Consider the following 15,750-nt stretch of genomic DNA (forward strand, 5'->3'; position numbering starts at 1 on the left):
TCAGCTCTTCAGCTCAAGGCAAGCACTCTACCACTTGAGCTACAGCGCCACTTCCGGTTTTCTGGTGGTTTATTGGAGATAGGAGTCTCACGGTCTCTGCTGCCCGGGCTGGCTTTGAACCGCGATCCTTAGATTTCAGCCCCTGAGCCACCAGCGCCCGGCATGTTAGAGATTTTTGAAATTACAAAGTAATATTCTCGATATTTTAGGAATATCACTTTAAATATGTTAACTAAATTATAATTATCACTATAATTTTCAAATTAATTTTCTGATTTTTATAAATCTTTCTCTTTGTAAATTAGTAATAATATTTATGCAGATTCTTAGTAAATTTACACTGGAGTAATTATCTTAGGATTTTTTAGTATACACATATGAGAAAGTTCAGCAATAATTTAAGTGGTAGCCTATATAAATCCATCTAACTATATTACTTTGAAATATCTTTTCAAAAGTCCTTTTAGTAAATAGTAAACAGTTTATTGATACTATCCATTCTCAAGGTTGATTTGTTCTGTTTAATTTGAATTAAAGTGAAATTATGTTAATAGATACTTTTTGTGGTAATAGTTGGTTTGTTTCTTTTTTTGTGTATTCTAGTTATCTCTGTTGTTGGTGGTAAAGTTTCATTGCTTGTATTTTTATATATTGATACAATTATGAGATGTTTTTAAATTAACATGACAACTTATTTGTGATTGAATCATAGAATTTTACATTCACTTTTTTCCTGTTTTTTTTTTCCTCCTTTAATTTTAGGATCCTCGTCGTAGTCTTGCAAGAGAAAATTGCTGCATTTGATAGCTGTACTTTCACAAAAAAATTTTTTGTCACAAGTATGTACCAGATAATTTTATATCCTGTGATAGGTATTTATGTTTATACTGTGTGTTTGATAAAATCTGCAGAAGGGTTTCAGTAGTGATGATCTTCCTGTAATTTAGTAGGTGTCCTTACTCAATGGTATAATTTTATGAAACCTTAACTTTGCCAACATATTATCCTCATCACATTTGTTTTATATTGCTCCAACTTTTCCAGTGCAGTTACCAAGATTATCCTATATGTGAGATTTGAAAATCAGAGAAACAGCTCAGCCTTTCTATTATTCCTTTCTCAATCTTTTCTTTACTCTTACCACTTGTATCAATGTTCAAAAGTTCAGAAATAGGCCTGCAATCTGGTTGTAAATTGTATACTTCAATACACATATCTATTACTAAATTTATACACTTATGAAATTACATATGCAAATTTTGTAAAGGAAGGGAGTGGCAGGAGATAGGAAGAGGAAAGGAAAATAGGAAGCATGGTTAGTTTTGAGGAAATTGCCGCATGGAATATTTGGCCTGTCAAGACTGACATTTTCTGGAGTGGATGGTAAGCCAGAAATTCCAGCGGAGTCAGTATAGGAGTTTTGAGTCCTATGTGTGTCTGAGGAAAGAATTTTTTTTAATCTGTCTTCTCTGAATTCTGGTAAATAGTTGTCTTTGTCTTCTGTATTTCACCTTTCACAACTGACTGGGAAAGCATAGCTGAATTCTCCCAGAGACACTGTGTACTCTGCAGAAATAATTTAATGGAGCTCAGTTTTGAAAAGACTGGGAATCCCAATTATACTTGCAGATGTTAAAATACAACATCTATTTACACAAATGTTCACTGAATATTTTCTATGTAGCAATGATTGGTTAGTAGACTTTGTTACTTCACCCAAGAGCATTTTCTTTGATAAAATTATTGTTATGTGTACATAATATAAAATTTCAATATAACACTAATACAATTTTCTAGACCATCAAGATACAATAGAGTAGCTCACCCATTCAGGCTTACAATCTTTTTTTTTGCTGCATTGTGTAGCTGTTATGCATTAATAGATTATAGTATTTTATTATACCATGCCTAATAATTAATGTATTTGTAATAAAATAATTAGAGAATTGGAATCACATATGGTTTTATTCATTCATCTTTTTAGGTCAGGGTACAGAAGAGTGAGTCAAAATAGAATAAAACTTATCAATGTCAGATGCCTTCTTTTCTTTTCTTTTTTTGAAAAAAAAAAGCATCATTTTTATTTGTACACTTAAAAAGTTGTACATAAAAACTCTTAATACAGTTCTATAAAACTGCCAGGGGAAAGGGAAGGTGATACCATTTTTTATTGATCATTAAGAAAGTTATCCAGATAAAAAACACAGTAAATTGTTTAAAAAATTAAAGAACATTTTCCAAGTATAAATTTATAAATATAAAACAAATTCACAAATTACTTTTCTTGAGCACTTAATGGTTCATTTCATCAATAGCTTTTTTCTGTTTTTGCTAATCAGAAATACCTGTGTAAAGGCCATTTCAATGTTAGGAGCCTCTTCTGTGACTGCTTTTTAAATTTATACTATATTTTTTGGTTGTATCTTTTCTATCAAGTTGAAAGTATAGAATAAAATTAGAGAAAATAACCCAAAATGATTGCTAAGGTAATTATTTAAATGATAAACTATGTTTTGTTGAAATATTGTCCCTATTTTAAAAATTATCTTCTGGTGTATATTGGAAATAGTAATTTTCAATAGTTGTCAGTTTCTTTATATTAAGTAGTAAAGGCCAGATACAGGTAGGACATACCTGTAATCCTTATCTATTGAAGAGTCTTGAGTTTTGAGGATTGTGATTTGGAGACAGCTCACCATCTGAGATTTGTGGTTCAAAGCCAGCCTGGGCATACTTTGTGATATTCTCTCTTATCTCCATTTAACCACCCCCCTCCAAAAAACAGCCAGATTTGGAGCTATGACACTAGTGGTAGAACACTAGCCTTGAGCATAAAAGCTCAAGGACAGCATCAGCTCTCAGGCCCTGAATTCAAGCCTCAGGACTGGCATGTACACAAAAAAGTAGTAAAATATAATATTGGAACAATGATTGTAAGTTATCTTATTGAACATTTTCTCATTTTTTAGTTGGAAAGTCAACATGTATTTCTCATAATTCATTTAATATTCATCTTAGAAATTTAAAAGGAAAAATTAGCTTCATTATAATAACTTTAAATAACTGTAGACCAGGGATGTCTTAGTGGTAGAATGTTCACTTAGCAGAATAGAATGGTTAATGCTTTGGTTGATTTAATATCACTTTGGATAAGATACTATAGATATATTTGATGAGTTACTCTGCATATGAGTATATTATGTGTTACTATTAGCATTTCTTAGTATTTGTTTTCTTTCCTCCCTCCCCTTGTGTTTATCAGCCTCTCTTTTAGACTAGGTCTTGAAAGATTGCCCAGATTGTCTTTGAATTTTCTATCCTCCTGCCTCAGCATCCTTGTAGCTAAGAATGTAGGCATGCATTTCACTTGGCTAGCTCTTTTTCTTAATGTAGCCCATTCTTTCTTCTTAGTCATATATTTTATGTATTCCTAAGTGTCTTAAAGGTTCTCTGGATGTATTAATCTCTTATTATGTGAATTATTCATAATAAAAAGTAGAGATCTGGAAGTCTTAACAGTATTTCTGATAGTGCAGTCATTTAATTTTAAAGTAGTGTCCACTATATAACTAAGCTCTAGTCAAGTGGCTTGTCTTCTGACCTATGAGGATTTAAGTCACTCTCAAAGTACCATTGATACATTGCCTTAAAATCTTTGTTAGTATACATTGCATTTGCTTCACTAATATTTTATATCAAAAACAGAGTTTAGACGGATACCACTCTATTTATAGTAGCATTTCACTACAGTTCTATCTAACCTTCATTTGCAAATAACCTTGCCAAGAATGCTAATATAGCTCATTCACATTTATATTATGAAATGTTTTGTTTGTAGTTACAAATTCTTAACTTGAAAATTCTAGGGATCAAGTTTAGGAATACGATTTTAGGTTGGTAAGATTGGTGATATTTAGTTAGTGTTTGAATTAAGGAATTTCACCCTTGCCACTCTAGAGTGATTTTATATAAAAATTTTGAACAACCTGGTTGCCAGTGGCTCAAGCCTGTAATCCTAGCTTCTCAGGAGCTTGAGATCTGCAGATTGTAGTTCACAGTCAGCCTGGGCAGGAAAGTCTGTGAGACTCTTATCTCCAACTAATCACCAGAAAAACCAGAAGTGGCATAAGTGCCCAAGCCCAGAGTTCAAGCCCCACAACTGACAAAAAAAAAAAAATTGGAACAAACATATGTCAAAATATTAAATCAAGGCACAAAGCATACCTCTTTATAACTTGAAAGAAGCTAAATTTTCTCCAATTTCTTCATTCTCTCTGCTTTGCTGTCTTTCATTTATGTCCCATTTTCTTTATACATACTGAAACTTGGTATAAATTTTTATTTGCATTTTTCTGTTTGGGTTTATACTATCCTATGAATAAAAGGCAGTTTTGCCTTTTGACTGAGTACTGGAGAGCAGGTAGGACAGGTTATACCTGTGTACTTTTGTGGTAGCTCATTTGACAGTAAGGCATAGCTTTTCTCTATTGATTGGTACTCCTTGCTTGTTAAAGAAGTAGGATCAAAACCCATGTAGAATGACAAAAATCTCTGTTTAATGAGAATGTTGTTTTGATCATGGAAACAGTTAACTTCTAAAGTAATCTGAAAAACTCATACAGTGCATTCTTAGTTGAGTGACTTAGTTATATATGAATACAATGAAAGTATTGTAAGATAAGTAGAGACAGTTGTATCCATCTGAGCAAGCATCAGGGCAATTTGTACCAAAGGGTGGATGGCAGAGGTAAAGAGAACCACTAGAGAATTCTTCACAGAACAAATCCAGTGTGATGAGAAAGGAGACACCTTTGTATTTGAAAGCATAGAAAAGTTGGCCTTAAGCAGCTGTCTAATGTGGAAATCCAAAACCCAGGTGTGATTAGGAAAACAAAAGACAAAGATTGATAGATGTCATTAGTAGTCATTTTAAATGTCCTTCTAAATTGAAAGCAGATAGGAAGTCTCCAGGGAGACTAAGGAGTGTCCAGTAGGCAACCTGTCTGCATTGTCTTGTTTTTACTTTGAAGAGGAAAATTTTTTTTCTCACAGGCTTAGTTATTAGCATTGGTATGTGTGTTCTTCACTTATGTTAATAATGAGTAACACATGAAACAAATGTAAATGGATTTAAAGTAGTTTAAAAATGCAGAGTTAAAAAATTTTGGGTTAAAAGCTTTTTTATGTTAAGTAATATGTTTGTAACATACAGAGTGATTGGTAAGTTCATGTGAGATCCAAGTCAAGTTTAAATTAAAAGTTAAACTTAACCTTTTGCTTTGAGGTTCTACATAAGGTAGAGAGGCTGCCATGATGTTTTCATGGCTGGGACAAGCTTCCTGTATACAATAAATAGTGAATAGAGGTGCAGTGAATGTTATCATAAATTTTCTGTTATCTGCATATAAGATTCAATAACAGTATTGACCCCTCAGCCTGGCCATACTCTGAAACTCATGATATGTTTCATTTTTATGAAAAACAACAATAACAAAACAATTTATCTCCAAGTTTTTTAGATCTTAAAATGGTCAGTAATCATTTATGTTCTAGGTAAATAAATCTATGGAGTGCTATATATTTTTTTGTGTGTTTGTTGTTCATAGTATTTGTAGTGTGGTTCTTTTTTTCTGGTTTCTTTCATGGATGCAGATACAGCAAACATTTTCCTCTTTTCATCAGGTCTTCATTTTTGAATAATATTAATGTGTGGATTCTCCGCATATTCTCTGTCAGTTGACAGCCATTTGGTTTAGATACACTCTTGGATTATTATGGGTAATGCTTACATGAATAGTAGCTATGAATGTGCTATGAGTAAGATACTCTTTTATGCAGTGAATATTTAGTAGAGTCAAGAGGAACAAATCCTTGCCCACATATACTTCTGATCAAAGGACTAATATAAAATGGGTAAACAAAAGCCAAATATCATACGACCCTCTACTTTTGTCATTGGTTGACACTGGAAGCTAGAAGAATGAAGCCAGTAGTTACTATTAATATATAGTCCCAAAAGCTGTCTGTTGAGGAGTCCTTGGCCAGTTCCTTTTCCTCATTGGCTTACATCTTAGTGTGTGGTCTTTTCCTTCCCACATCATTGCAGCCTCCATTCTTTTATGTCTATTTGTTAATGTAAAGGTGTAATCTTTTGCCCATGTATAGGTATATGTCTTTTGCCCTTCACTTCCTGAACATACCATAGGCTTTCTTTCTCTTCTCTACTTCTTTTATTTATGATCTTCAGACTTAGAAATTTAAAATCATTTCTCTTATCTTCATTTTCTTGTTGAGATATGCCCCATTACTGGAATAAGTGATTCCTAGAGCAGATTTAAAATCAGAATGACCGGGCTGGGAAGGTGGCTCAGTGGTAGAGCGCTTGCCTTGCATGCCTAAGGCCCTGGGTTCGATTCCTCAGCACCACATAAGCAAAAAGAAAAAAGCCGGAAGTGGTGCTGTGGCTCAAGTGGTAGAGTGCTAGCCTTGAGCTGAAGAGCTGAGGGACAGCACCCAAGCCCAGAGTTCAGACCCCAGGAACGGACCCCCCCCAAAAAAAAAAATAAAATCAGAATGACCAAAAATGTACCTCATTCAACTATTGAAACTGCAGTTCAGGGAATTTTATGAGACTTGGAAAAATACAAGCATTTAATTTTTCTATTTTTGTGGCATCAAGCTACATAGCATCAACTATTTAGGAAATTTCTGAATATTTTTGTTTAAAATTTTTAGGTTGTTATCCTTGTCCTGGTCCAAACATGAATCCTATTGCTCTTGGGAGCCGCTGGCTTGCTTATGCTGAAAACAAGGTAAGCCATGATGCATGATTGTGTTATGTGGAATGAAGCAAGTTTTTAGGTTCCTCCATAGCATATGTTCTGTTGGCAGTAACCCATATTGAATGTTCATCTTACTGCTGCTTCTTGTACTGTCATTTATGTGAATAATTAAATCACATAACTTCAGATGTGGTCTTTTTTTTTTATCTATCAAGTTGATTTATTGAAGTCTTCATAGTAAAGAAGACATTTATACACTTAGACCTTTTATGTATTATATAGTGTTAACCATCAATTTGAGTTGTGCTTATGTCTTTCAGCCCTCCGTGTATGAAGGTAGAATGAAGTACAAAAAAATTGCAGACTTTATAAAGATTAGTATTTTTGTTGGTTGCATAATTAATGTATCTTGGGAGTATTATTGAATAGTATTAAATAGTTTTTGACAAAATCTGAATGTGGTAAGTAAAGGAAGTATTTAGCAAAGCCACAGAACTAGTAAGTCAGCAGCCTGTGGAATGTGCAAAACTCAAACAACTTCTAATGAAAATAATTTTTTAGGTGAACTCTTTAATTCCTTATCCAAAAGTCTGTTGGTGAATATTAAGATATTTTGCATTTAGCTGAATACTCTATGTTTTGTTTAGTTTTTCTACTCTTAATTTTACCATATATATAATAAAAATTGCTTTTTTCAAAGTACTCTTTTCAAACAGGACAGTAGCTATATTAATTGGCACCTACAAAAAATTCTAAATGAGCTAGACTATATTGGCAGTTTTTTATCTTTTTAGATTTTTTTGGGAGAAGCATAGAATTACAATTGTGAGTTATATTTTAGAATGAGTTTCTTAATAGTGCTCTCTTTTTTTTTTTGGTGGTTCTAGGTACTTGCACATGTTTGATAAACACTACCACTGAACTACATTTCCACTTGAAAACACTCTGTAAAATTGTAAGCAGGAAGCCATGTATCTTGATGAGATATACTTTTCAGTTTCTCCCTCATTGGCTTACATTAGTTGTACAGTGGGGTTTTTAATTTGATTGTTACCTTTCTATACCAGTTTCTCGTATTTTTAAGTATACTTTTAACTTGGAAAACTTGGAAGAATAATTTTGATAGAAATAGCACAAAGCTGCTTCTTCTGAACTATTCTGAATTATTGCACACATCCCTAGATACTTCAGTTTTGTCACTTTACTATGGATAAAACACTTTACCATTCATCTTTAATCTACCATTCCTCAGGGCAAGTGCTTTTTATCCCCTCTGTGCCTCTCTCCCTCCCTCTCTTTTCCCTCACCTTCTCTCTCTTCTTTCTCCTTTTCTCCCTCCCACATTCGCTTGCTCCTACCCTCTCTCTGCCTCCTCCCTATCTCATCCTCCAGTTTCATAAACTTTGTGCCTATGCTGTTCCTAGAAGAATCTTCTTGATCTCAGTGTGTGGAGTAGTTAACTTGCAGACATGAGCTTTTGATGCTGGCTTTGAATGAGTTTTATTTTTAGTTTGATAAGATAACTTCATCAAAAAAAAAAACCAACCCTCCCTTTCTTCCTTCAAGTTTTCATTTGATATATAGTTGGTTATATTTCTTTATGATTTTGTTTTATTTTTATGTACATATATTACATGTTATGTGTTTCCCTTCCATAATAGATTACATTGCTTTCTTTGCTTAACAATATTCCCTGGAAATTAGTCCATTTGATGTAGAGTATTGCATTGGAGAATATATTTCTTCTCACCTTTAATTTTGTGGAGCAAAGATAACAGATGTAATTTTGGGGTGTGTCTCTGTGTCATGTACAAATTCTGGCTCATTTGTAGTCAAATTGAAAAGGTAAGAGTGTTGCTTACTTGTTTGTTCTTGAATGTTCTTTGTGCCTGTGGGGGGAATAGGTGATAGCCTTTGCACAGAGTGTTCTTTCCTTCGTTTGTGCAGCAGGAGGCAGCAGAGGGATAATCTTTATAATCTCTTAATTGTGTATTTGTGGATGAATGAAGGAGTGACAAGATTCTTTATTTTATTTTTATTTTTTATTTTTGGAAGTTAGGGGCTTGAACTCAGGGCCTGGGCCCTGTCCCTGAGTTCTTCAGCTCAAGGGGAGTGCTGTACCACTTAATCCACAATGCCACATCCCTCCCTGTGGTTTATTGGAGATAAGAGTCTCATGACTTTCCTGCCCAGGCTAGCTTTGAACTGAGAGCCTCAGATCTCAGGTTCCTGAGTAGCTAGGATTATAGGTGGGAGGCACCAGCACCAGTCTTGACAGATTCTTTTATTAGCAAAGATAGTCACTTTCTAAATCTACATTTTACTGCATGTGCAGCTACAGATACTGAACAGTCACCTAAAAATGACGTCTGTTCAGTGTTCATGGCAGAAATTATGTAGATGCAGCTTCATTGCAGATTTTTAAATGTGTTTCTTTTTATCATTTTAATATTGCTTTGAGGAACAATGTGAGTAATGAAGAAATTTGAATTAATAAAAAGTTTACAGCTGGGAATGTAGTTCTGTGTTAGAATTCTACAATTACTAGCACCTCAGGAAAAAGCATGAAAAGATAACTTGTCATCACTATTATATGTCTTCACAAAAAGGACGTAGTTTTAGGTTATATGAAATACTTTTAGGTGTAGATTTTTATGGCATTTTCACTGTTTTTAAAAAACTCATGCTACAACATAGTCTGTTCTCACACTATGTTATTGTCATTTTATTTTTAAAATTTTTATTAGCATAAATTTATTATAATATTTAGAGCTTGCACATGATAAGTTTGCTCAAACTTACCCAATCTCTGTTATTTCTTTTTTTAATTTAATTTAATTTTATTTGTGAACATACTGTACAGAGGGGTTACAATTGCATGGGCAGGATAATGCGTACACTCTATTATTTCTTATTCACAATTTTAAAGCAGTTTAAACATACGAATATTGGTAATAATTCTTTGTTGTTGTGAGTGAAGGTCCATTGAAGAACTCAATCCTGATTTATTGCTTAGAATGTGAGAATTGTGCATATCAAAATAGTTATTCACATTAACAGTTGGCAAGTTTAGTTATTGTCAGGCATAAATAAGGGCATTTCTTTTACTTTCTGATGGTAATAGTAATAAGCTCTCTAGTGCACGTATTGCTTTATGCATAATTTGTGCCATTTTTATTGTGATACAATTGAAAAATGCAAATATTGCAAAACCTTTTGACTGGTTTTTGTTTTCTTTTATAATCTTTGTAGAGGAATTAAGAGAAGAAAACATCCAGTTTTCCAACATGTCAAATACTTAATTTTAAGAAGTTATGTGTTAATTATGTTTTTATATTTGTATAAAGGCTGCCAGACCCCAAATCCTCTTGTTTCAGAGTTTATCAATTCTTAAAGACCATTCATCTACTAATTAAAACTCTGGTTTAGCATGCAAATGCCTGAATGGCACCAGTGGATTATAAAAAGGAGTAGAAATGTCTCAGTTTGGCTTTTAGTTGTTTTGTCTGAAATAGTCTCATGCAGGCATTCCCACTCACCATCATTATTATGTACCATGAGTAAGTGCTGTGTAATACTAGAGTTAAAACAGTTTAATAGAAAATGACTCTGGTTTTCTCTTCAACCTCAGTTGATTCGGTGTCATCAGTCTCGTGGAGGAGCCTGTGGAGACAACATTCAGTCTTACACGGCCACAGTCATTAGTGCTGCCAAAGTGAGTACCGCAGTGCTGCTGGGGAGATATGATTAGGCAAAGTCACTACCAGGATTTCCCCTGAATTGTGTTACATGTTTTCTTACATTTTCATTCATAATTGTGAAGTAAACATAAGATTTAAAGTAGAATATTGTGCTGTGAGTTAGTGAATTGTAATTTAATAGTTCAAGGTTAACAATTTTCTACTTTAATGATTGTAGGATTCCTATTTACCCATGTAAAATAAAAAAGTATGTTAAGTGGTTTAAAGCCTGGTAAGTATTTTCTTTTTCTGTTATTTCCATAATTTTACCTACACTGGGATCCCTGAGCATCTTTGAACATTACTGAGTCTTTGTGACATCAAAAATTCCTCACGGAGACTTAAGTTAATCCCCTGGCACATTCATAGATTCCTTCATATCAAGGGACTAGTCCTTCATGTTTGTCACGTGTTTCTTTTTTGTGTGTGTGTGAGGGTTAATTTTGATGATGCCTGGTAAACTTTATGCTGATTATAAGGTATTCTTATAACCACTATCCTTTTGAATTGTGAAGTATACAACAAAACAATTCTAATAATAGGGATGACAGAGTGAATCTACATGACAGCATGTAATAAAAAGCACAACTATTCAGAAGAGAACAACAGTTTAAAGTAAACCACAGGGAGGGAATCAAAGGTCACACTGTTTTATGTTAAACAAATACAAAAATACTTCCAGACTGATCACAAATGCTTACATGATGTGCTTTAGAATGTGTCCCTTGGTCTGATGAGAGAAACATTACTATATTTTGCTAAAAAGGGAAATAATGAATAAGTTTTTTTGCCTATAGCAGTATATATTTATAATTCAGACATCTTTATAAAGAATGCCAGATTTTCTCCATTGTTTATGCAGAAGTAATGATGGTTATTTCAAAAAGAATTGTCTAAGACAGTAATTAGGAAGAATCGTCAGTGTTATTCTGGTTTTCTGTATGATGTAACGAGACCCATGTCTCCTGTGTTAGACTCCTTTTACACTTATCTCACATACTTGTATCAGGATAGCTCCTTGTTATAATTTTGAAGAAAGTTCACTTATTGAGTGGAAGATAACTTATTCAGCTTTTTTGTTGTTGTTATTTATCTCATTCTTATGTAAAAGAAAAGAGATCTCCTTTTTTTTTTTTGTCAGTCCTGGGGCTTGAACTCAGGGCCTGGGCACTGTCCCTGAGCTTCTTTTGCTCAAGGTTAGAGCTCTACCACCTGAACCAAGCACCACTTCTGGCTTTCTTTTCTGTGGGTGTGGTACTGAGGAATTGAACCCAGGACCTCATGCATGCTAGGCAAGCACTCTACCACTGAGCCACCTTCCCAGCCCCAAGAGATCTCCTTTTTATAACTGTTCTGCTATGGGCTTGCTGGGACAAGGCTAAGTTTAGTATAATTTGAAAACAACAAATCTGAACTCACTTTGGCATAACCTCAGGATGGTAATTTTAAGGCATATCTTGAATCCTTCTTATTTATACTTTGAGAAATTATTTTGTAGTAACATCTTAAGCCAATTCTTCAGTAGGACTGGTTACCATTGGAATAATGATATTACACTTCCCAGTATGTAAAATGCCTTGTATGTCTTTTTTAACGAACACTTTCAATCCAATTTTATGTTGGATCTGTCCTCTATGTTGTAATTATACCTCACTGAAATGTCATTAAATACAAAAAGATTTTTTTTTGGGGGGGTTGCCAGTCTTGAACTCAGGGCCTGGGCTCTATCCCTGAGCTCCTCAGCTTAACTGAATTTCTTTTGCCAAAATTTTGTTCTTCTGCTTTTATAATTATATGTGACTTAGAGCATTTTTACAGAATTGTATAGCTCATCAAAATTGTTTTTAGAATATTTACATCACCCTAAAGAGAAAGTTAGGACTCCTTTAGAGTTTTATTTTTATTTGTCAATCCTGGGGCTTGAACTCAGGTCCTCAGAGCACAAGGTAAGTGCTCTACCATTAGCGCCACAGTGCCATTTCTGGTTTTCTGGTGGTTTATTGGAGATTAGAATCTTACTGACTTTCCTGCCCAGGCTGGCTTTGAACCATGATCCTCAGATCACAACCTCCTGGGTACCTAGGATTACAGGTGTGAGTCATTGGTGTCTGGTGGACAAAAAGATTTCTTTTAAAATGTCCACATAATACCTCTTTACATTGGAAACAAATCTAAGAACATGAATACTTTGAAAATTTCCTTGGAATTATTGGTAAATTATTTTGTTCAGATTACTATTAGACATAGAGTATCACTTCATTTTACTTCCATAGTGTTTTATTTTAATATAGAAAAGATTAGAAAGTTTGAATGATTTTTTTTTTTCCTCCAAATGGTAATGTCTCTTGGTAAGGTGTTGGATATTATACTAGATTGGCCTTTGGGGGAATAAAATTCTTCATTTTTTTATGGCAACTATATGAAAATAAGTTTTAATTTCTTTTAGAATAATTTCTCTATTATAATATGTTATACTCCAGTTAGTATGAAAATTAACTATGAATAGCCAGTATATTTTTTTCTGTTTCAAGGGATGTAAAGTTTACTTTAAAATAAATCTTGCAAAGGTATCTTTAGCCATGGCAATCTTTCTAGAGAATTGTATTCAGATTTTAAGAATGAAAAGTGATGAGCCAAGCATGGTGGTGGTTCACAATTGTAGTCCCAGATGCAATGACAATGGAATAATCCTTCAGAGAGCAAGAAGAGCCTAAAATACCTAATGTTGTTTTTTGATGGCAAATTACTATGTTATAAAACTTAATAAGAAATTATGAAAAATAAGCCAAGACCAGTGGCTCATGGCTGTAATCCTAGCTGGAAGCCACCTTGGGCAGGAAAGTCTGTGGGACTCTTTATCTCCAATTATGGATCAAGTGGTAGTACTAGCCTTGAGCAAGAGGAGTTCAGGGACAGCATTCAGGCACAGAGTTTAAGCCTTACAACTGGCAAAAAGTAAAAAAAAAAACAAAAACGAAAAATCAAGCATGAATTAGTTCTTATTTGTGAGTATAGGCTTACTGTATAAAATTTTATTAGCATACAAATTAAGTAATACATAGGAATTCAATAAGGAATGATTCTACAACATAGGACTATTAAAACTAACATGAAACAGTAACTCCTCCCCCTTACAAAACCTTAATAAAAATAATAAAGTATATATGTATCAGCTGGGAAGGTGGCATAGTGGTAGATTGCTTGCCTTGCATGCATGAGGCCATGGGTTTGATTCCTCAGCACCACATAAGCAAAAAGAAAAAAGCCGGAAGTGATGCTGTAGCTCAAGTGGTAGAGTGCTAGCCTTGAGTTGAAGAGCTGAGGGACAGTGCCCAGGCTCAGAGTTCAAGCCCCATGACTGACAAAAAACAACAACAACAACAACAAACACCTATGTTAAAATAAATTAACATTTATTTCATTGTTAAGTCGTTTTCTTGAGAGAAAAGTCGCTATTTTTCTTATATCTTCCTCTGAGGCTTTGTAGAGTTTCTTTTTTTTAACCTACTTTCTTTCTTGAAAGGATTTTTTCATGAAAGGAGTTTTAATTGTTAATTTATTTAGAGGTGCTAAGATTTGACCTTGGCCTTGTTAAACAGGTGCTTTACCACTTGAGCCACATCTCTATTTCTTTATGCTTTAGTTATATTTGGATGGGTTCCTCATACTTGTCTTGCCTGGGGCCATCTGGGACTTTGATTCCTGTACTTAGGCTTTTAGCATACCTGGAGTTATGGGGTTGGGTTCATGCCCAGCTTTCTGTTTAGAGGGAAAATGGGGTGGTCTTCAGGCTAGCCTTGAAATATGATCATCTAGTATCTACGATTATAGACCTATATGCCAGCACTATTTTTGATTTTTTAATCTTATGCAATTTTTAATATAAATATATTAAATGCATGTACACTGGAAACTTCAAAGTTAACATCTTTTTTGGATTTTTTTATATTTAAAAGAATACTTAATCTGCATACTTTTAGAATTTTCTTGTTATGACTGTCCTAGGAAAGAATGTATGAAGTGAATGGAAAAATATAATATTTGTATATTTGTGTATTTGTATATTTGGTATATTTGTTAAATCTTGTTTTATATTTTTAAGTTTATTTTAAGGTGTTTTAGCCCTAGTGTGGTCAGTTCTAATCAAAATGCCTTTGGTATTTCTTGCTACTTGATAATTTCTTGTTTTTTGTTTTTGTCGGTCATGGGGCTTGAACCTTGGATTTGAATGCTGTCCTTCAGCTCTTCAACTCAAGACTAGCACTGTACCACTTGAGCCACAGCACCACTTACTTGATAATTTCTTAATGATAGCTAACAGTTTTGAGAGAGCAACACCATTAGGGCTAATCATTAGGGAGTACAACTATCTGATCCTGCACCAGAAAGGTTAAAGATGAGTAGTAACAGAACATACAGCAAGTTCATTTGAATTATGGCTCATAATAGATTTTAAAACACTTGTTATAATAACCTGGAGCTATAGTTTTGTTCTTTAAATACTTTTGTAAAGATTAATCAGGGATGTATTGAATTTTTAAGTATAGATTTTCATTGTGAGGATGCTCACTGTACTTTTCATCTCCATTTGATGAAATATTCTCCAATCGGTGCTTATCCTCCTTCATTTTTTAGTGTTGATTTGAGGAATTTGGCAGGTATGGACATACTGTGGTAGCTACCAAAATCAAATAGAAAGACAAATTATGGTGATGCAATTTAGATATCCAAAAACAATTATGTGAGAAATGTTAAATTATGACATAAAAGTGCTCATAGTTGTGCTTGATTCCAATAGGAAATACATTTATTCAGAAAGCAAAGGTCTCTAGTAATGGAGGAAAACTTTCCACACCTTTGCCTCCCCTTCTCTCATAGCTAGTAGTTAATTTGCCAAGGCAAATTATTCTATCTTTTTAATATACTAATTGCAGATTTGGTGAATATTAAGATTGAAGCTCAGATTCTTGTTCACCAGTAAGATGAATCTATCAATAGTCATAGTTTTTCCTAAGAAATGTTAAGAAATCACCATTCAAAATGATCCTGTAGGGGCTGGGAAGGTGGCTCAGTGGTAGAGCGCTTGCCTTGCATGGGTTCAATTCCCTAGCACCACATAAGCAAAAAAGAAAAAAGCAGGAAGTGGCGCTGTGGCTCAAGTGGTAGAGCGCTAGCCTTGAGCTGAAGAGCTGAGGGACAGCGCCCAGGCCCAGAGTTCAGGCCCCACG

The 15,750-nt window shown here is 34.0% G+C and overlaps 1 protein-coding gene across 7 annotated transcripts in view; it reads left to right on the forward strand.

Moving 5' to 3' along the window:
* Positions 1-15,750, forward strand: part of Bcas3 (breast carcinoma amplified sequence 3) — a 521,107-nt gene that overhangs the window by 101,596 nt on the left and 403,761 nt on the right. For all 7 annotated transcript variants that reach the window (XM_013013399.1, XM_013013401.1, XM_013013396.1 and 4 more), the window contains exons 9-11: positions 763-839; positions 6,736-6,812; positions 10,414-10,497. In XM_013013399.1, the coding sequence (XP_012868853.1) occupies positions 763-839; positions 6,736-6,812; positions 10,414-10,497 (238 nt within the window). The remainder of the gene's footprint in view (positions 1-762; positions 840-6,735; positions 6,813-10,413; positions 10,498-15,750) is intronic.

Source organism: Dipodomys ordii, unplaced genomic scaffold, assembly GCF_000151885.1.
Source record: "Dipodomys ordii isolate 6190 unplaced genomic scaffold, Dord_2.0 Scaffold19, whole genome shotgun sequence".
Classification (NCBI taxonomy): Eukaryota; Metazoa; Chordata; class Mammalia; order Rodentia; family Heteromyidae; genus Dipodomys; species Dipodomys ordii.